This window comes from Myxocyprinus asiaticus, chromosome 13, assembly GCF_019703515.2.
Source record: "Myxocyprinus asiaticus isolate MX2 ecotype Aquarium Trade chromosome 13, UBuf_Myxa_2, whole genome shotgun sequence".
Taxonomy (NCBI): Eukaryota; Metazoa; Chordata; class Actinopteri; order Cypriniformes; family Catostomidae; genus Myxocyprinus; species Myxocyprinus asiaticus.
In genome coordinates, this window is record NC_059356.1 from 50,976,090 (window position 1) to 50,999,379 (window position 23,290).

General features: G+C 42.2%; 1 protein-coding gene across 2 annotated transcripts in view; it reads left to right on the top strand.

Moving 5' to 3' along the window:
- Positions 1-23,290, top strand: part of grin2ba (glutamate receptor, ionotropic, N-methyl D-aspartate 2B, genome duplicate a) — a 76,675-nt gene that overhangs the window by 38,268 nt on the left and 15,117 nt on the right. For both annotated transcript variants that reach the window (XM_051713784.1, XM_051713785.1), the window contains 6 exons: positions 8,288-8,431; positions 9,044-9,314; positions 15,617-15,809; positions 16,255-16,369; positions 16,684-16,892; positions 17,187-17,358. In XM_051713784.1, the coding sequence (XP_051569744.1) occupies positions 8,288-8,431; positions 9,044-9,314; positions 15,617-15,809; positions 16,255-16,369; positions 16,684-16,892; positions 17,187-17,358 (1,104 nt within the window). The remainder of the gene's footprint in view (positions 1-8,287; positions 8,432-9,043; positions 9,315-15,616; positions 15,810-16,254; positions 16,370-16,683; positions 16,893-17,186; positions 17,359-23,290) is intronic.

Consider the following 23,290-nt stretch of genomic DNA (forward strand, 5'->3'; position numbering starts at 1 on the left):
AATGCTGTTCATAAATTTCAGTTCAGCATTCAACACAATAATTCCTCACCACCTGATTGGAAAGCTGAACCTGCTGGGCCTGAACACCTCCCTCTGCAACTGGATCCTGGACTTCCTGACTGGGAGACCTCAGTCAGTCCAGATCGGTAGCAGCATCTCCACCACCACACTGAGCACTGGGGCCCCCCAGGGCTGTATACTCAGTTCACTGCTGTTCACTCTGCTGACTCATGACTGTGCAGTAATGCACAGCATGAATCACATCATCAAGTTTGCCGATGACACAAACGTGGTGGGTCTCATCAGCAGGAACAACAAGTCAGCATACAGAGAGAAGGTGCAGCGGCTAACGGACTGCTGCATAGCCAACAACCTGTTTCTGAACGTGGACAAAACAAAAGAGATGGTCGTTGACTTCAGGAGAGCACGGAGAGACCACTCTCCACTGAACATCGATGGCTCCTCTGTGGAGATCATCAAGAGCACCAAATTCCTTGGTGTTCACCAGGTGGAGAACCTCACCTGGTCCCTCAACACCAGCTCCATAACCAAGAAAGCCCAGCAGCATCTCTACTTTCTGCGAAGGCTGGGAAAAGCTCATTTCCCACCCCCCATCCTCACCACATTCTACAAAGGGACTATCGAGAGTGTCCTGAGCAGCTGCATCACTGCCTGGTTTGGAAATTGCACCATTTCGGATCACAAGACCCTGCAGAGGATAGTGAGGACAGCTGAGAAGATCATTGGGGTCTCTCTTCCCTCCATCATAGACATTTACACCACACGCTGCATCCGCAAAGCCACCAGAATTGTGGATGACCCCACACACCCCTCACACAAACTTTTCACCCTCCTGCTGTCTGGCAAAAGGTACCGAAGCATTCGGGCCCTCACAGCCAGACTGTGGAACAGTTTCTTCCCCCAAGACATCAGACTCCTCAACACTCCAGAGACTGGACTGACAACAAACACACACACACTCAACTGAACACCATCCGACTCCCTTGCAATTTTGCACATTTCTGTATTATCTACCCGGAATTTTTTATTTTTTTTGCTGCTACTGTATTCATAAAATATTTACTTAATTTCTTGTCACTTCTACCTGGCTGCTACCTCAATAACTGATATGTCCATATAGAGTACTGTGCAAAACTCTTAGGTATATAAGATGTTTCACAAAAACATTTGTCTTAAGATGCTTATTTATATCTTTAGCTTTAGTGTGTCAACAGGAAATATAAATGTTAGACTCCCAAACATTCCTTTTGCATATAGAAAAGATTAGAATAGAAGAACAGGGAGCTCTGCAACAGATGTCATGGCCCCCACAGAACCCCCCACTGAACATTAAGTCAGTCTGAGATTACATAAAGAGACAGAAGCAATTGAGACAGCCTGAAATAGATAGAAGAACTGTGGTGAATTCTCCAGTTAGCTTGGAACATCTATCTGCCAACAACCAAGAAAAACTGTGTCCAGGTGTACCTTGGAGAATTGGTAATGTTTTAAAGGTAAAGGTGGTCACACCAAATATTGATTTAGCTTTTTTATGTTTACTGGACTTTGTATGATGTAAATTGATAAATGAAAAAGATTTATGTCATTATTTTTGAAGACATCCTCACTATGCAACATTTTTCACAGTGCCTAAAACTTTTGCACAGTACTGTATAGTATAAGCTTATCTGCTGAATACTATGTCATAGTATGTTATGTTTACATTCACAGCATTTTCTATTATATTGTAAAATCTTTTTGCACTACCTGTTTTATCTGACACTTTACACTAGAACTGTGTACTGGTCGGTGCTGCACTGTCTCTTACTGTGCCTATTGTCCTGTTTCAGCAATTATTGCAGCATTTTGTACTGTTTGCACACGTTTGCACATACACTTTATGTTGAAATGTGTAGGTGTTTTAGTTCTGTGTAGTCTCATGTAGTTCTATGTTTGTATTATGTTGTTTCATGTTGTTTTATGTAGCACCATGGTTCTGGAGGAATGTTGTTTTGTTTCACTGTGTACTGTACTTGCTGTATATGGTTGAAAGGCCACTTGACTTGACTTATTAATGACCGAGAAGCATGTCCTTTGTCAAATGCAGAACATTCTCTGACATTATGCAGTTTTGGATGCAGTCAATGATGCCTCTTCACCTTTGTCTTAATGTGAGTCCTTGTGAGACCAGTCTCCTCCTGATCCATGCACAGTGTCCCTGCAGGTCTGATTAAGATGGAGCGGCTGGATCCACACTGTGGATTAGCGAGTTTACATCATGACCATCCCATTGGAGTGTCTGCCAGGCCATTAAAGAAGCCAAAGCATCTTTAGAAGGAGTCAAACCCACACCCCTAATCCTGACCCTACCTGGACCAACCCCTGTGCTCTCCCTGAACATCATTTTACCTCACGTCCCCTTTCACTGAAGCACATTTCTTTCATGAACTGGCCATTCATAGTCATTCATAGTCTGAGAAATACTTTACATTCTTAAACTGTCCATTACAGTGTGTGGCACGAGTGTTATTTGTCTTTCATTGAAAGTGTCTCTCTGATAAACATGAACAGCACTGAGATACGGGTCAGTCCATCTCTGTCACCTCATAGTCGACGAGCCGTCGAGTCATATCAGGCCAGATGACCCCAGACCGGTCAATTCAATTAATGAATGTTTGTGGTAATAATATTATGCCTGCTGATAAAGCGATGTGAAACCAAAGTCCCTTTCAAGGCAGACAGTCCACTCAGCGGATATCTTTAAAACATTCCCGACAGCTATTTTCTATGGATAAAAGTGCAGCTCCTATCTACTTGAATGAGCAAGACTGAAATTTCCAAAATGATTTGTCAAGGTTACATGTAATGAACATACTTCAATTCAGCAGTAAAAATCTGACAACAATGGTACATTGTGCTTCTTTACCTCATAAGATACTGAAAAACGCTGGTTTTCAGGCTGGTTCAGCTAATGTGCATGTGTGTTTTCGAGTTCACTGACAGGTGATGTCTGAAAGTAGATTGGCTCTTTAACCCATAAAGGCCTTTGTGCACTAAAATGTTCACAGTGATTAACATTTTGAATCAAAACAATGGATTCCGATGAAGCCATTTACACCTGGAGTGAACATTCACTTTTTTTCTCCACTTTTTCTCCCCAATTTGGCATGCCCAAATGCACTCTAAGTCCTTGTGGTGGCGTAGTGAATCGTCTCAATCCGGGTGGCGGAGGACAAATCTCAGTTGCCTCCATGTCTGAGACCATCAACCCGCACATCTTATCATGTGGCTTGTTGAGCGCATTACCGAGGAGACATAGTGCGTGTGGAGGCTTCACGCCATCCATGCACAACTCACGACAGACCCCACTGAGAGCGAACCACATTATAGCGACCATGAGGAGGTTACCCCATATGACTCTACCCTCCCTAGCAACCGGGCCAATTTGGTTGCTAAGGAGACCTGGCTGGAGTCACTCAGCACGCCCTGGATTTGAACTCGTGACTCCAGCGTCTTTACTCACTGAGCTTCCCAGGCCCCCAAAGCGAGGGTTTTTTAATGATGAGTGTCAGGTTTTTTTTTCTTTGCCTGGTGATGAAATACCTTGATCAATAAAATATGAGCTTTGGATCACATGTCAGTTAATTTCAACATATACTAACACATTTTTAAAAACAAAAGTTGTATTTTTTTAGCATTAGTTAAAGGAGTGTTTAAATATCGTCACGTGTAATTTGTATCAAGCAGAGATTTGAGCAAATGTATAACACAAGTAGATGTTCAGTAAGTAAGATACAATCAAACATTTATTTAATAGTCATTATATGTGTGCATTATGCAGTGATTTTAAACAAATGTACTTAACAGAAGTATATATGCCTGGCAGTGGCATGTTATCACTCTTGTTTCAAATGATAACATGTTTTAACCATTAATATTATATTTTGTAATCACCCCTCAGACTGTGTACACATGATAATGCTGCCAGTCAACTCGTCCAGCAGGTGAACTGAAATAGTTAATGAAGTGTCTTGAATGTTTTCTTTCTCGTTGAGCAGATCAACAACACACTCGTCATTACTTCTGCAGCTTTTGGAGAAATCTGTACATTTCTCAAACTCGTTTGCTTGTCTTGGTTTTTTATTGCAAACTTCAAGTTGTTCTTCTCACCCGTCATAGGCGGAGGGCGGCCCAGCTGAAAGGTTCTTTGTGCAATCTACCATACCCGGGTAAAATTGCTTGTTGATTAGCGCCACCTATTGTAAAAGTGCGAATGTGCTAACAGCACAAATAAAGGGCCATTCGTCAGCGTTTCATTTCGTTTGGGCATCCAATTCTACATCCACCTTTTTGGCCAGTCCAGTTTCTCCCATTCATTTTAATACCAGTGCTTCATCTGGTGCTAAACAGTCTGTGGTAATACATGGAGAATAGCGTATTTAACTGATGCACAGTTGAGCCAAAATCCATAGAACTGTTGTTATAATTTACAATACTTTACGTTCGTGTCCTTATTGTAAATTGATTTATAAATGTACCATATCACACAGACAAACCACTGGATTTCCTTCAGAACGCCACCTAGTGGAAAAACGAAACACTGATTCTGTCCTGACTGATATATTTGTGCGTTTGTCTCGATACTGTGCATGTGAGAATATAGTTTTTTATTAATGTTATTTCTAATATATATGATATCTTGTTTGATATCAAGTTCAGAATAAATGTAATGAATTTAAAAATTCATCTGAGAATATAATTAAAATGTGACCCATTAATGCACAGTGTGTGTGTGATCTCAGGATAGTCGGAGAGCCACAGCTGCCAAACCAGTGTGTAGCCGCAGTGTGACAGCGGAAGAACTGCTTGTGTGTGTGTGTGTGTGTGTGTGTGAGTGTGTGTGTGTGAGTGTGTGTGTGAGTGTGAGTGTGTTTAGGGGTAGGTTTAGGGGTAGGGTTAGGGTTAGGGGATAGAATCTATAGTTTGTACAGTATAAAAATCATTATGTCTGTGGAGAGTCCTCATAATGATACACCAACATGAGTGTGTGTGAGTGTGTGTGTGTGTGTGTGTGTGTGTGTGTGTGTGTGTGTGTGTTTGTGTGTGTGTGTGAGTGTTTAGGGGTTAGGGTTAGGGGATAGAATCTATAGTTTGTACAGTATAAAAATCATTATGTCTATGGAGAGTCCTCATAATGATAGCTGCACCAACATGTGTGTGTGTGTGTGTGAGTGTGTGTGAGTGTGTGTGTGTGAGTGTGTGTGTGTGTGTGAGTGTGTGTGTGTGAGTGTGTGTGTGTGTGTGAGTGTGTGTGTGTGTGTGTGTGTGTGTGTGTGAGTGTGTTTAGGGGTAGGGTTAGGGTTAGGGGATAGAATCTATAGTTTGTACAGTATAAAAATCATTATGTCTATGGAGAGTCCTCATAATGATAGCTGCACCAACATGTGTGTGTGTGTGTGTGTGTGTGTGTGTGAGTGTGTGTGTGTGTGTGAGTGTGTGTGTGTGTGTGAGTGTGTGTGTGTGAGTGTGTGTGTGTGTGTGAGTGTGTGTGTGTGTGTGTGTGTGTGTGTGTGTGTGTGTGTGTGTGGTTTAGGGGTAGGGTTAAGGTTAGGGGATAGAATCTATAGTTCATACAGTATAAAAATCATTATGTCTATGGAGAGTCCTCATAATGATAGCTGCACCAACATGAGTGTGTGTGTGTGTGTGTGTGTGTGAGTGTGTGTTTGTGTGTGAGTGTGTGTGTGTGTGTGTGTGTGTGAGTGTGTGTTGTGTGTGTGTGTGTGTGTGTGTGTGTGACTGTGTGTGCCGTTACACTCTCAGATCAGTAGTGATTGTCACTCTGCATATTTTTATAGCATTATACAAATGTTTTATAACAGTATTTTTTTTTATAAGTATGTTTTGAAACGGATTGTTAATTTATAATAAAAACTTATTTATGAACCTATTATAATATAAATTGAATAATTGTAATATAAGTGATGTTTTCTTAGTCACTTATAGTGTCTGTCTCTAATGATCTCGTTATAATTAGCCAATTATTTGAATTAAAAATGAGAGTAAGAATGAGGTCATCAGTAATTATACAATAAGGATTAATTACATGTGCATGTGTTTAATTAGAGAACAGGAGAGAAATAACAGCGAAAAACACAAGAGAGACAGACAGTGCCAATAAAACTACTTGAATCTCGATAGAAAGAGACAGTTTGATGGTTTGAAATGTTTGTTTTTTATGTTTTCATTCACAAAAAAGTTCTTGAGCTTCATATGATCTTAAAAATCACACCATCTGTTAATGATGAAATCAGCCTGTTGATCTCACACTGATTTGTTTACACACTTTTATATTTTATTATTATTATATTCTAGATATTTGATTTATTAAATGTTATTCTTTAAAATTGGTTGTAAATGTATGTAAATTAGACTTTTATTTGATTAAATTAGAATGTTTTCGATTAATTGCGATCTTCCTTTGAACGATTCCAATACTGGTTATTAAAATCACAAGACTGATCTTGGTAAAGTGGATATGCCACTAAAGAGTAAATTACTTTTTTTCTGTTGAAATGCCAGTCTTAATCTATAGTGTGAAACATACAGTGGGACCAGTGTAGTTTGATTCCCCAAACGAATGACTCTTATGAGTCGTTTTATTTTCTTATCGACATCTCAAATAGAGTGCTACCATTCTGGACATCATATGTATCCTTAACAAGGTAATAATGCACTGTGATGAGCTCAAAATCCAAAATGGCGGACGAAGCGAGAGATATTTGGATTATAAATACAGTATACTTATAATCCATTTGCTAAAAAATATAGATAAAAAATTGTTTGATAGAAAACGACTATTACCCATAATGTGTGTGTGTTATGTAAAGTTATGCTCTGAGTATCGTGTTGTTCCTCTCGCGTCACCTGTATTGAAATCAGTTGGGAGTCGAGTGTCCCGTGCACTGCGCGTGAGGAGCACTAACTGAGTGATGTGTGAAGTTCCCGCCTATGAAGGCTGTTCAAAATCGCTCTCTTATGAGGATCTATTCTAGTTAGGATGCTGCCATAGAAGACAGCTGCCTATGCAGGCTGGAGACATAATATATGTTTTAATGTTACTAGTGCTAATTTATCAAATGAATTCATGAATAAAATATCTTAATTAAAAAGTCTGTGTAAATTCTGTTGAAATCTCATCATTTAGTAACAGGCTGCTGAGGGCAGTAAATCCAAAACTAACTGCATTTCTCATTTTCTTATATTTCTCCCTCAAACTTTAACAATCCTCAAAAGAATCATTAATGAAACCATCTAGGAACCAGAGGCAGGATTCACGAAACTTTCTTAAGAAGAAATTTCTTCTTAACTTCTTAACTAACTTAAGAAAAAAGTTAAGATTGTTCTAAAAAAAACTTCAGAAGCATTCAGATTCTCAAAAATTATCGTAAATAACATCTTAAAGTTAGGATAACCTCACTGTTGTCTTAAATTCTAAAAGGTAATCTGTTTAATGAATTTACTGGGTTTTCATGTGTGAAATGTAAGTTTTGTGTTTAATTATATTTTTATTTTAGCTTGTAAAGCATGTCACCAAATTCAAATAATAAATGTTGTTTTGAAGCTTCTTAATGTGGTGACCGATCATACTAATGGATGCGCTGCATATAGAGCGCTCTCTCTCTCTCTCTCTCTCTCTCTCTCTCTCTCTCTCTCCTCTCTCTCTCTCTCTCTCTCTCTCTTTCTCTCTCTCGAGTTCATAGAAACATAATAATTATAACATTAGAAAGCTGAGACTCTTTATCACCCCCCATCCACATCCCTATCGGAGATGGCCACAGTGGAGACAGCCTCTGCCACCCTTTCCCATTTACCCGCAACTTACTTTGTTCTATTGTTTTTATTCATTCTGTTGCTTCTCATTTGTTCTTTGATCTTACTCTATTACTGACTGTTTACTTGTCTTTTTTTTATTGAGAATTTGAAACAATGTTTGCTCAAATTATTTAGTATTTTGATGTGGTCTCGAAATTGTTATTGAGAGTCAAACTGCATTCATTTGAAAGCAAAATTGACATTATAACTGGAATATACCCAAATTAATTGAAATCGTATTGAATCAGAATCAAATCAAGAGCTTATGAATTGGAATCAAATTGATTCTGAAATCTGTATTGATACCCAGCACTACTGGAAATGTGTACTGTATGTACTCTGGGTATATGCAATATTAACAATGCTCTCTCTCTCTCTCTCTCTCTCTCTCTCTCTCTCTCTCTCTCTGCAGGATGATAACTCCATGTTCTTTCAGTTTGGTCCATCCATAGAGCAGCAGGCATCTGTAATGCTCAATATCATGGAGGAATATGATTGGTACATCTTCTCCATAGTTACCACTTACTATCCTGGTTACCAGGACTTTGTTACCAAGGTAACAAACACACACTAGACAGACACTGATATGAGTTTGTGTGTCCAAGTGTTTCTGTAGTTCACCATCAGACCTGTTGACCTCACTGTCTACATGAGTGTGACCTATGTGACCTCTGTATGAACTGTGTGTGTTTGTGTGTGGATTTGACTATGTATGATGGAGCTCATGTTGCTGATCATCATCCGTCACAGTGTTCTGCTGAAATTCTGCTCAAGACTTTTGACTTAGTGTAAATATTGCATTTTATTCTTCACCAAAGTGAAAGCTCAATCATACTGTAGCACAGCCTTCTGTATAGTAGACAACACTGATGAAATGAGAAAAAACTGTGTTGATTTTCATTCGAGTTTCCTTCAATCCAGAAATAAAAATAAGTGAATATTTTGGACCCTCTGAAAACAAAGCAGCATATAGAGTTGTGCTTGAGGAGTTTGTTGGCAAACTGTAAGACACAAGCTTGGTCATTTATATAATTATAATCAAATAATTCATGAAAGGATGGTCCCATATGAATCCACAGTGGTTTAATAGAAGCATCCGGGTTCTGCTGGAGCATTTGTGTGGTTGTAGCTCCTGATCTTCAGGTCGTGTTTGTCCTGTAAACTGCAGATCCGCAGCACCATTGAGAACAGTTTTGTGGGCTGGGAGCTGGAGGAGGTGCTGCTCTTGGATATGTCTGTAGATGATGGAGATGCCAAGATTCAGAACCAGCTAAAGAAGCTTCAGAGTCCTGTGATCCTCCTCTACTCCACCAAAGAAGAGGCCAACATCATCTTTGAGGTCGCTCATTCTGTCGGCCTCACAGGTTATGGATTCACCTGGATTGTACCATCTCTAGTGGCCGGAGACGCTGATCACATCCCACCTGAGTTTCCCACAGGTAACGTCAGTCAGAGACGTGATCTTTGTGTTTCTCATATCAAAACTCTGTTCATTCTCAGATCATTATAACACAGATATCCTCTCTGTCCAATCTGATGTATTGCTGTTACAACCACATATTCCGCACATACAGTCACAATCACATTCCTCTATACCTGCTGCATCCAATTTGATTCCTCTGTATTCTGACTACATCCAGTCAAATTAATCTATCCCAAATGCATTCAATCAGATTCCTCTCTCTCCTGATGGTTTCCAATCAGATTCCTCTATCCCGACTGCATCCAATCAGATTTCTCTATGCCTCTGCATACAATTAGATTCCTCTCTATCCCGACTACATCCAATCAAATTCATCTGTCCTGACAGCATTCAATCAGATTCTTCTCTGTCCTGATGTTTTCCAATCAGATTTCTCCTTCCCAACGACATCCAATAAGATTTCTCTCTTTCTCGACCACATCCAATCAGATTCTTTTTTATCCCAACAGCATCCAATAATATTCCTCTGTCCCAAACACACCCAATCACATTCCTCTATCCCGACTGCATCCAATCAGATTCTTCTATCCCAGCCACATCCAATCAGATTCTATTCTATCCCAACAGCATCCAACAATATTCTTCTGTCCCGACCACACCCAATCACATTCCTCTATTCCGACTGCATCCAATCAGATTCTTCTATCCCAGCCACATCCAATCAGATTCCTCTCTGTCCTGACATTTTTCAATCAGATTCCTCTGTCCTGACTGTATCCAATCAGATTTCTTTCTGTCCCAACAGCATCCATTAATATTCCTCTGTCCCAACCACACCAATCACATTCTTCTATCCCGACTGCATCCAGTCAGATTCCTCTATCCCTACTGCATCCAATTATATTCCTCTCTATCCCGACTGCATCCAAACAGATTCCTCTATCCCTACTGCATCCAATTATATTCCTCTCTATACCGACTACATCCAAGCAAATTCATCTATCCCGACAGCATTCAATCAGATTTCTCTATCCTGTCCGCATCCAATCAGATTCCTCTCTGTCTGACGTTTTCCAATCAGATTCTTCTATACTGACAGCATCCAATCAGAATCTCTATATCCTAACCGCATCCAATCAGATTTATCTCTTTCTCGACCACATCCAATCAGATTCCTGTCTATCCTGACAGCATCCAGTAATATTCCTCTGTCCCAACTGCATCCAATCAGATTCCTCTGTCCCGACTGCATCCAATCAGATTCCTCTCTGTCCTGACGTTTTCAATCAGATTCCTCCATCTGACGGCATCAAATCGGATTCCTTTGTCCTAATCGCATCCAATCAGATTTCTCTCTTTTTTGACAGCATCCAACCATATTCTTCTGTCCTGACTTTACCTGAAGACTTTTATTTTATGTATTTTTCCCCGTTGTGAAGTTACAGAGCTACACCAGTTAAATTTGCCAAGAAGTAACACATTTATTAAATCATTAATTATCAGACATAGGAGAGAAAGCAAATATCCAATAATCAGATGTTATGCTATTTCCTATCTGTCTCTTTTTCCTCCTCATCTTTCTTAGTCTTGCTTGATCTTTCTCGTCTTTCTCTGTGAACAGTCTTTCTCTAAAGAGCAGTCTTTCTCATCTTTCTCTAAAAAGAGTACATTTGCATGGTGTTTTTAAGCATACCCTAGCAGTTTAAAATAACTTCCCCTCCCATTATAATGGAAAACACGTCTTAACTTACACATGCAACACATGCGACTACCGAACAACCTATATAAAGCTTACATATGTGACCTTAACTTACACCATTTAGACATGCCTTGACTTACACAACATCACAAAGACATAAGTTTAATAATGTATTACAAATGATCAATACTACTACTAAATAATTAATACTAATAATGATTAATAATACTGATAAACATGAAAAGTTTAATCTACATTTCCCTCCACTGGAGCTATGGCCGTCAAGCTTCACATAATCACCTCAAGGTCATCACCTGTAATTAGGAGAGAGAGAAAATGACAAACAAAAGAAATAAAAAGAGATAGACATACAAAAGAAGAGGAAAAGAAACACAGAAAAAAAGGAAAACAAATGAAACCTAACACCACGATATGTCCCCATGATACTATGTGTCATTTATGATTATGTGTAAGCATTTAATAATGAACCCCAGTCATCTACCAAAAGAAAAGCAAATAAAAATCTTCACCAGTGCCTGCACAAGCCAAAATAAACGTTGATGCGATCAAAAGGTCCTATTCCTTGGGGTAGTATTCGATTTGCCATGATTACATGACCCATTGCTTCCCGCATCTTGGGCTGCTTTAACACTTGCATCTCAACTCTTAACCATCTCACAACATTCATAATTTCTCTCTTTCACCATTCTGGTTCTAACTGTATCAGCTGCACATAAACACATCTTTCCTCCATATATAAAACTCTTACTCATTCCATCATGTAATATACACAGTCATGCTTCTAATCCCTGCTATGCACCTGCACAATATCCTTTAGTCTTTTCTTACACCCCACTATGATGGTACCCTTTCCATTATTCGGTACAGTTTATCATTGTATAGTTGGCAAATTAAAATGTTGGCCAGATCTCAAAGTTACATTTTGAGTAATTTCTTAAACTCGAGGAGCTCTTTTAAATCTTGTCCATAAAGGCAGAATGTACTGTTACCCTCCACTGGTCCTGTGAAATGATTTGTTGATGTGTCCATGGCAGAAATGATCAACGTCTCTCATTATTCATAACCACATCCAAGTCTCGCTGATTTGAACTTTCATGGCTTTTGAGTAGATGGATGATCTCCTCAATGAGCTGACAAACTTGTGCCTTAGTCCACATTCTCCCTTGAGAGTTTTCGGCATCATTCTTGACAGCAAACCTTTTAGATGATGGGCTGTTACCTTTTGCCCCTCCTCTTTTAGGCCAACAATCCCTTCTGTAATGGCCGCGCTTTCCACAGTTGCCACAAATCTTCTACCTTCTATTTGTGTTCACTGTGGATTGAACTGCCGCCACACCCTTCCGGTTTGGCTTGTTTCCTTCTTCCTTATCTAATCTCATAGCCATCTCTAAGCGACCCGCCCATTGTAGGATTTGGTCATATGTGTCTCCTGGATTGACACCCAGTGATAAAACTTGTTGGTATTTTGGGTCAAAGCCATCCACATGCATGTCAGTGAACTGCATATCATGTCCATCAGGAACCTTTTTAGCTCAAAGAGCCCACCTTTCATAGGCGTTGCATTTACTTAGGGCATATTCATCTGGCGATTCACCATCTTTTTGCTTAATCAATGTCACTGTTGTGAAATAAATCTTTCCACTGCCCAAAGCTTCTTGGATTTCTTTTCTGAACTCATCCAATGCCTGCCAGAGACCCAGTGGTCATCCCTGGCCATCTGTCCACAAGTCCATCCATTGGGCTGTCGTTATGGAGGATGGTAATCGTTCCCATCGATCCCTTGGAGTTTTAGCTTTCACAAAGGTGTGAATGTCTCTCAAAGTCATTTGATGTGCGTCAACCAAGAAATCTAGCTCTGTGTTTGTGTCTTGTCTCTTCAGCGGTGGCAAGGCTGTGAGAATGGCTTGAGGTTCTCCTGGTGTAAATGGCCTTTCTTCAGTTGTTATCATCTCAGATTGAGATCCTCCTCTTCTGACTGAAGGTGAAGAAGAATCAGGACCAACTTTGTCTGTTGTGACGAGTTCGTCAGTTTCGTCACTCCAATCTGAATCATGAGTACGAACTGGTGTACACCCCAGCATTTCTCTGTTTGTCTGGAGGGATTTAGATTTGGTAATTATTGGTGCTGCTTGTGCAGAGGCAACATAAAGGTTAACAACTGTGTCTCCATTCGGACTCAATACATGAGGCTCTGTAAAGGGCTTAGTGGAACTATTTTCACTTCATTCAGGCAGCGATGGGTATATTGGGTTGTAAGGTGTTGACAATAAGGTCATCGCTGAGTTGACAGGTGCTTGCAGATATTTTCGTTCAGCCTCTGGATTTTTGTTTGTAGTGTAAGGATCAAATGAGTCATTGCTGTTTGTTTTTCCTTCTACTGGACATTTATTTAACATGCTTTTATTCAACTTGTGATGAGTTTCCATTTGAGGATTCATTGCTTCAGCATGTGAAACTGGATAATCTTCAACATGACAGCAAATTCCTCCTTTTTTCAAAATCCAATGAGCTGTGAGGATTGGATATGCTTGTAGCTTGATAGGGTCATTTTGTCTTTCAAACCATTCGATCTGTTCATCAATGGATAGTACAGTATTCAGGCAGCATTTCTTCAACAGCTCAGCTTGTCTCATTCTTTTGAAGAAACCATTTTGTGATCGACTGACTTGCAGCCATTGTGAAACTGGGATGTGTATATGTGTGTGTGTATTTGTAATCTACTGTAAATGTCTAAACCTATCTTAATTTAAATCCTATGTATATGTATAAGAAAGGAGGATGTGTCCAGTCAATGTGTGCATGTGTGTGTCCTCTCTTCTGCAGTCTGGAACCCCCCTTTCTCTCCTTCCCGGCATGTTTGTGTGTGTGTATGTATAAGGACAGGGATAGAGAGAAATAGAGAGAGAGAGAGAGAGAGAGAGAGAGAGTGTGTGTGTGTGTGTGTGTGTGTGTGTTCACTAGCTAGCCCTTACAGCTCTCTTTTCTGCTCTGATAACTTAACGAAACAGGAATTCTACACACTCCTTAAAACTTTATCATCAACTTTGTACCTTTTATGAATACTTTTTAACATTTTTTTCTTTTGTCTCTTTCTTTCTTTTATTCTTTCTTTCCCCTTTCTCCTGTTTCCTTAAACAGTGAAATTACAAACATTAAAACCCAACTGAATTACTATAATCAAGAAAATCCCCAGTTTTTACTAGGCTGACCTTTCCCAGTCTTCTTTTTAACTGTTGTATCACAGCTTAATCGCCTCCCTTGATCAGAGGTCGATTTACCCCAGTTTAATTAAAATATTTTAGAGTTTCACTCAAAGTGTGTAACTCCATATATTAATCAACTTCATGCTATGATCAAGAAACTTCCTAGTTTTAAACTATTGCTTACAGACCCCTTGTTACCATTGCTTAATTTCCTCTTTTCAAGGTCAATTGCCTCTTTCCCGAGGTCAATTCCCCAGTTAAGTTAAAATTTGGAACTTCGCTGATCAGATCAACTCAACCAACCAGGTCAACCTAACTTAGTCAAATCAGCTCAAATTAGCCAAATCAAACTTAAATAAACCTTAAATTTAGCTATGTCTGACATTTACTAAATCTTGGCAAAATCAACTGGTATTTTATAACACAGTTCTTTTACACCAGTTTTCAGACAATATGTCTCATCACTGACTTTTATCAGGCAGACTTATTCAAAATTATCAACAAACAAAAAAAGTCTTACCTGATTGTTCTGAGACAGATGCATGAAGATGCTGATCCTGTTCGTGACACCAAATTGAAGACTTTTAATTTGTCTTTTTCACTGTTGTGAAGTTACAGAGCTACACCAGTTAAATCTATAATTATCAGACATAGGAGAGAAAGCAAATATCAATTATAATGATGATATGCTATTTCCCGTCTCTTTTTCCTCCTCATCTTTCTCTGTGAACAGTCTTTCTCTAAAGAGCAGTCTTTCTCATCTTTCTCTAAAAGAGTACATTTGCATGGTGTATTTAAGCATACCCTAGCAGTTTAAAATAACTTCCCCAATGGAAAACACATCTTAACTTACACATGCAACACATGCGACTACTGTACAGCCTATATCAAGCTGCATATGCGACCATAGCTTACACAATTTAGACATGCCTTGACTTACACAACATAACAAATACATACGTTTAATAATGTATTACAAATTATCAATACTGCTACTAAATAATTAATACTAATAATGATTAATAATACTGATAAACATGAAAATTTTAGTCTACACACCCAACTGGATTCCTCTCTATCCCGACCACACCCAATCATATTCCTCTGTCCCAACTGCACCGAATTCGATTCCGTCCTGACAGCATCAAATCAGATTTATTGCTGTAACAAATGCATCCAATCAGATTCCTCTATCCCAACCACATCCAATCATATTCCTCTGTTCTGACTTCACCCAGTTGGATTCCTCTATCTCAACCTCATCCAATCAGTTTCCTCTCTATCCTGAACACATCCAATCAGATTCATCATATCTTCTATCACTGTATCAGGACTGGTTTGATGTGGATTATCTGGTGTTGAAGGGTAAACTCTGAAGGTTTCTCTCTGGTTCAGGGATGATCTCAGTGTCGTATGATGAGTGGGATTATGGTTTGGAGGCCCGGGTTCGAGATGGTGTGGCTGTAATCGCTTCAGCAACATCCACTATGATGATGGACAGGGGTCCGCACACACTGCTCAAGTCTGAGTGTCACGGGGCCCCTGACAAGAAGAGCCCCATTACAGGCAATCCCAATGAAGTACTCAGGTGACACACAAACTCAGTGCACTGCAGTTTCTGTGTGTGGAATGTCCATCATATTTAATTTGAGGAAAATTTATTCATACCATTTTCATTTATTGGCTAATTTGCTATGAATGCAAATGTGTGTGTGTGCCATTCACTCTGGTTTCTCACATCTTTACATCAGAGAGAGAGAAATAAAGATGGAATATGGAACAGCTTGTTTAACGTAGAGGTCACTCTCTCTCTCTTATGAGGATGGTTTCCATGGCAACACAGTGGATGAGTTTGGAAGCCGCAGTGTTTGTGGCTGCCATAACAACATGATACATATGCCACAAACACCATCAACAATGAGTTCATATAAAGAGATAGACAGACAGATAGATAGATAGATAGATAGTGTAATTGATTACATGATGAAAGTGAAATGTTTCTACTGTAGATGACGTTAATGTGTGTTTCACAGGTATCTGATGAACGTGACATTTGAAGGACGCAATCTCTCCTTTAGTGAGGATGGATATCAGATGCACCCGAAGCTAGTGATCATCCTGCTGGACAAAGACCGACAGTGGGACAGAGTAAGACATACATGAGCATGTGTGATCAGACTTGAGGACCAGTCCAGACCTCAAAAACAGTCTAGAACAGTTCTATAAAAGTGAAATCACAGTACTTGTGTTAGAACTATTATTGCTGCTTGTATTATTCTCATATGTAAGTCACTGTGGATGATTGCCTGTTAAATGTAAATATTCATCAATGTAAATAGTCATACACACAGTTACATAGAGTCACATTTTTATGTTTGTGGGTTTGAGCTGTTGTGGTTTCACTGTCTCTCCCTCAAGATGATAAATATTACATGTACACATAAAGCTTTGTGTGTGTTCAGGTGGGTAAATGGGAGAACGGCTCTCTGTCGATGAAGTATCACGTGTGGCCGCGCTTCGAGATTTACTCTGGAACGGAGAATCGTGAAGATGATCATCTGTCCATCGTGACATTAGAGGAAGCGCCATTCGTCATTGTTGAGGATGTTGATCCCCTCAGTGGAACGTGCATGAGGAATACTGTACCCTGCAGAAAACAACTCAAATCAGTGTAAACACACACACACACACACACACACACACACACACACACACACATGTGAATGTCTAAATAAGATGTTTTACAACAGAACTATATAAATTGAGAATAATTATGAAAAACAATCTGTTTCATAATTCTATTTCAATTATTTGTTAAGCACAAAAAATATTGTTTCAAACCAGCTTTATACAGAAAAACAGTCCATTCAAAGCCCACAGCGAGCAACACAAAGGCAAAACCTAAATAAAACCTCTTTTCCTAACATCCATCACCTGTCTGTCTGTTTCTCTCTCTGTCTGTCAGTAATCACACAGGTGACTCTGCAGTGTATATCAAGCGCTGTTGTAAAGGATTCTGTATTGATATTCTAAAAAAGATCGCCAAGTCAGTGAAGTTCACCTACGACCTTTACCTGGTGACCAATGGAAAACACGGCAAGAAAATCAATGGCACCTGGAACGGGATGGTGGGAGAGGTACTGACACACACGCACACACACACACACACACACACACACACACACACACACACACACAGACACACACTGTTGTGCCCCAGTTTAGTCATGTGAAGTGAAGCTCAGGTATTTATTGCTAAAACTACCAGCAGAGAGAGAGAGAAACACAGTGGCAGACAGAGAGAGTGAGACAGTTTGTCTTTATCAAATCAAAATCACTTTTATTGTCACACAACCATATGCACAAGTGCAATAGTGGGCGAAAGTCTTGGGTGCAGTTTTGACCAACATAGCAGTCATGACAGTGATGAGACATATACCAATATACAATAAACAATATACACATAATTTCACACAACACAATATACAAATAATAATATACAATGTACAGTATACAATACACACAATATAGAATACACATACACACAATATAGAATACACATTATACAATAAAAATAGTATATATAGTATATATAAAATATACAGAAGGTTGTATTGTACTGTATTGACATTCAGGCTGTCGGTTGATAGTCAGTTGCCAGTGTGTTGTTAAGAGAGAATATAATTTATGACAGTCCAGTGTGAGATAATAAGATTAATAAAGTGCAGTGCTGATGAATATTGATCGTGAGAGATCAAGAGTCTGATTGCTTGGGGGAAGAAGCTGTCATGAAATCGGCTGGTGTGGGTCCTGATGCTGCAATACCGCCACCTGCCAGTGAGAGCATGGCTCGGGTGGCTGGAGTCTCTGATGAACCTCCGAGCTTTTTTCACATACCGCCTGGTATATATGTCCTGGAGGGAGGGAAGCTCACCTCCAATGATGTGTCTGGCAGTTCGCACCACCCTTTGCAGGGCTTTGCGGTTGTGGGCTGTGCTATTGCCGTACCAGGCAGAGATGCAGCCAGTCAGGATGCTCTCTACAGTGGTGGTGTAGAACCGTGTGAGGATGTGGCGGTTCATTCCAAACTTCCTCAGCCGTCTCAGGAAGAAGAGGCACTGATGAGCCTTCTTCACAATGGCCTCAGTGTGGACAGACCATGTGAGTTCCTCAGTGATGTGGACACCCAGGAACTTGAAGCTGATGACTCTCTCCACTGGTGCTCCATTGATGGTGATGGGGCTGTGTTCTCTTTCTCTTCTCCTGAAGTCCACAACAAGCTCCTTTGTCTTACTGACATTAAGGGAGAGGTTGTGCTCCTGACACCAGCATGTCAGATTGTGCACCTCCTCTCTGTAGGCTGTTTCATCATTGTCAGTGATCAGACCTACCACCGTCGTATCATCAGCAAACTTAATGCTGGCATTGGAGCTGTGTGTTGCCACACAGTCATGTGTGTACAGGGAATACAGGAGTGGGCTGAGAACACAGCCCTGCAGGGCTCCAATGTTGAGGGTCAGTGATGAGGAGATGTTACTACCCATTCTAACCACCTGGTGTCTGCTTGACAGGAAGTCCAGGATCCAGCTTCACAGCGAGCTGTTTAAGCCCAGAGCCTGGAGTTTCACATAAAGCTTGGAGGGCACTATGGTGTTGAATGCTGAGCTGTAGTCTACAAACAGCATTCTCACATAAATGTTCCTTTTTTCCAGGTGGGAGAGAGCAGTGTGTATTGTAGATGCAATGGCATCATCAGTGGAGTGGTTGTTGCGGTAAGCAAACTGCAATGGGTCCAGTGATAGAGGCAGCACAGAGCAGATGTAATCTCTGATTAGTCTCTCAAAGCATTTGCTGATGATGGGGGTCAGAGCAACAGGACACCAGTCATTTAAGCAAGTTATTTTGGATTGCTTTGGTACAGGCACAATGGTGGACGTTTTAAAGCATGTGGGGACCACAGACAAGGAGAGGGAAAAGTTGAAAATGTCCGTAAAAACACCAGCCAGTTGGTTCACGCACGCTCTGATGACATGGCCCGGAATGCCGTCTGGACCAGCGGCTTTACGGATATTCACCCGTCGGAATGATCAGGTTACATCCGCTACAGAGACGGAGAGTGAACTAACCTCTGTAGCTTCAGCCGCGAGAGCTCTCTCCGCAAGGATGGTGTTATTTCCCTCGAAACGAGCATAAAAAGTATTTAGCTCATCCGGTAGAGAGGCAGCGGTGTTCACGGCAGAGTTTTTATTACCTTTAAAGTCCATGATGATATTAATTCCCTGCCACATGCTTCTAGAGTTGGTGGTGTTAAACTGGCCTTCAATCTTGTCCCTGTACTGGCGTTTGGCTGCTCTGATAGTTTTGCAGAGTGCATAACTGGCTTGTTTATGCTCCTCCACATTCCCTGAATTAAAAGCGGATGTCTGCGCATCAAATGCAGCGCAAATATCGCTATTTATCCATGGCTTCTGGTTGGAGTAGATCCGTATTGTTCTGGTCGGAACCACGTCCTCCACGCATTTTCTGATGAAACACATTATGCTATCAGCGTAAATATCGATGTCGTCATCAGAGGCGGACTGGAACATCTCCCAGTCCGCGTGATCAAAACAGTCTTGTAGCATGGAATCTGATTGGTCCGACCAGCACTGGATCGTTCTGAGGGTGGGTGCTTCCTGTTTCAGTTTCTGCCTGTAAGCAGGCAGAAGCAGAATGGAAGAGTGGTCCGATTTGCCAAATGGTGGGTGGGGGAGAGATTTGTAGTCATCCCGGAAGGGAGAGTAGCAATGGTCCAAAACCCGGTCCCCTCGTGTGTTGAAACTGATGTGTTGGTGGTATTTTGGTGCAATTGATTTAAAATTGGCTTTGTTAAAGTCCCCGGTCACAATGAACGCAGCCTCAGGGTGGTGGTTTCCTGCTCACTTATACTCCCATACAGTTCCTTGAGTGCCCGGTCTGTGTCGGCTTGTTGCGTGATGTACACAGCAGTGATAATGACCACTGTGAATTCCCTCGGTAGCCAGAATGGTCGACACAGAAGCATGAGAAATTCCAGTTCAGGAGAGCAGAAAGACTTGATAGAATGTACGTTCCTCTGATCAAACCAGGATTTGTTGATCATAAAACATACACCACCACCTCTGCTTTTACCTGAGAGGTCTTTCGCTCTGTCCGCTCGGTGCACGGAGAACCCCATGGGTTCGATGGCTGAATCTGGAATCTCAGCAGACATCCAGGTTTCTGTAAGGCAGATAATGCAGCAGTCCCTCGTCTCTCGCTGGAAAGAGATCCACGCTCTCAGCTCGCAGAGCTTGTTGTCCAGAGACTGAACATTTGCCAGAAGAATACTGGGTAGCAGGGGTCGATTTGGGACACACCGCGTGGTCATTACGTCGGTCTGTCACCGTCTTTTCAGCCCTTGGACCGACCTCTCGTTTCTACGAGCAGGTGTTCCCCTAGAACTGGTCTCCAGGCGCGTTGTGGTCACGACAGACGCCTCCAAAACGGGCTGGGGTGCTGTTGGCAATGGGCACGCAGCCGCCGGCCTCTGAACGGGTCCGCGGCTGCATTGGCACATCAACTGCCTCGAGTTACTGGCAATTCTGCTCGCCCTGCGGAGGTTCCGGCCGTTGATCCAGGGCAAGCACATGCTAGTTCGGACAGACAGCATGGCAGCGGTAGCATATGTCAACCGCCAAGGCGGTCTGCGCTCCCGCTGTATGTCACAACTCGCCCGCCGTCTCCTCCAACGGAGTCAGCAGCACCTCAAGTCGCTGCAAGCCACTCATATCCCGGGCAACCTCAACACTTCGGCGGACATGCCGTCATAACAGGTTACCCTCAAGGGAAAGTGGAGACTCCACCTTCAGGTGGTCCAGCTGATTTGGAGTCAATTCGACAGGCACAGGTGCACCTGTTCGCCTCCCAAGAATCCTCCCCACTGCCCGCTCTGGTACGCCCTGACCGAGGCCTTCCTCGGCATAGACGCGCTGGCACACAGCTGGTCCCCTGTCATTCGCAAATATGCGTTTTCCCCCAGTGAGCCTGCTTGCACAGACCCTGTGCAAGGTCAGGGAGGACGAGGAGAAGGTCATCCTGGTAAGCACCCTACTGGCCCACCCAGATGTGGTGCTCGGACCTCACGCTCCTCGCGACAGCTCCCCCCGGGCAAATTCCCCTGAGGAAAGACCTTCTTTCTCAGGGAAGGGGCACCATCCGGCACCCGCGCCCAGACCTCTGGAATCTCCATGTCTGGCCCCTGGATGGGACGTGGAAGACCTAAGCTGTCTCCCACCTGCGATGGTAGACACGTTCACTCAGGCTAGGGCTCCCTCTACGAGGCGCCTGTATGCCTTTAAGTGGCATCTGTTCGCTAAGTGGTGTTCTTCCCGTCGGGAAGACCCCCAGAGATGCGCAGTCAGATCAGTGCTTTCCTTCCTGCAAGAGAGGTTGGAAGGGAGGCTGTCCCCTTCCACCTTGAAGGTGTACATTGCTGCCATAGCAGCACACCACGACGCAGTCGACGGTAAGTCCTTAGGGAAGCATGATCTGATCATCAGGTTCCTAAGAGGCGCCAGGAGGCTGAATACCTCCAGGCCGCGCCTCGTTCCCTCATCGGACCTTTGCAAGGTTCTACAACCTCCGGGTGGAACCGGTTCCGTTCCAGGTAGTGGCACGCAACACAAGTGGATAAGCCCGGGATAGCCGGCCGGGTGTATCGCTTGCACATAGCGCCTTCCACCTCCTTTTGAGCTGAAGACGTGCGCTGTTAATTCCAAGTAGTGTTCACAAAAGTTTTTCCCTGGTTGACTTCCTCCGAGCCCTGTGGCAGTCGAGTTTTCGGAGAGACTCGCTGCTGGCCCAGTACACGTGCTAACTAAGAGCCCGGTTCTGGGGTAGGTGCTCCGCATGTGGCGGTTCCCTGTAAGGCTAACCCCATGCGATATATATCTTCCGCTAATTCATTTCCCTGCTGGCAAACTGCATCTTCCTTGGGCAGAGCCCCTCTGCCCCAGTCTCCATGTTGTAGTAACTCCTCCCCCATTGGGCAGGATCTACCTTGAAGGCTCTCCACATGGTTGGAAAGACCATGTGATGTATTCTTCCACTTAAATATCCCCCCTCTCTTGGGGCGAGGTATGGTCTCTGCGGTGTCCTCCCCTTGGGAGGGACACCCCCCGACCTGGCGGCCCAGTCGGATAATCCCCCTTCTCTTTTAGGAAGTGGAAAAAGAGAAGGGAAAAGAGGCCACGACTGGGTTAAGCCTGTCTCTATCTCTGGGTAGTCGACTTGTCCCCAAAAAGGGTCGTTCGACACTCATAACTGTGTTGGGGGAGGTTACGTGTCGACCTGGTGTGCTGGCTATGAAGCACACAGCAAGTCTGCCCACCACACACCGCCAGTTCACGTAACACAGTTCAGCCTTGTGGCATTTTGTATAGGGACCCCTAGTGTCACTACATCGACACCAACGTCGAGTGAGTGACAGATAGGTAACGTCATGGTTACTAGTGTAACCTCCATTCCCTGATGGAGGGAATGAGACATTGGTCCCTCCTGCCACAACGCTGAACTACCCGCTGAAATGGCCGGACCTTATATTGGCTCCTCAGCGTAAAACCTGAATGAGTGGTTGCATACCAGCTCCTTTTATACCCGTATGTTCGGGGGAGTGGCATGCAAATACCACTCGCCAATTTTCATTGGCCTTTTATCAAAGACCAGAAGTGTCTTGGGCTCCCAAGAGTGACCCCTAGTGTCACTACATCGACACCAACGTCTCATTCCCTCCATCAGGGAACGGAGGTTACACCAGTAACCATGACGTTTTTGTAGCTTGATTTTAAAAAAATGCGCTTATTGTATTAAGGAGGATGTTTAGAGTTCTAAAACTTAAAGTATGTTTTTATTGTACAACGAACTCTTACATGTCAAAAGATCAAAGAATATAATATCCCTGAACCCTTTAAATGATTTGACCTGAAAATATACTTTTTAACTCACAATTAAGTAAAAAATGGACTCTTTTCATTAGGAGTGCTAATCTGGTCTCACGAGCTGTCTCTCTCT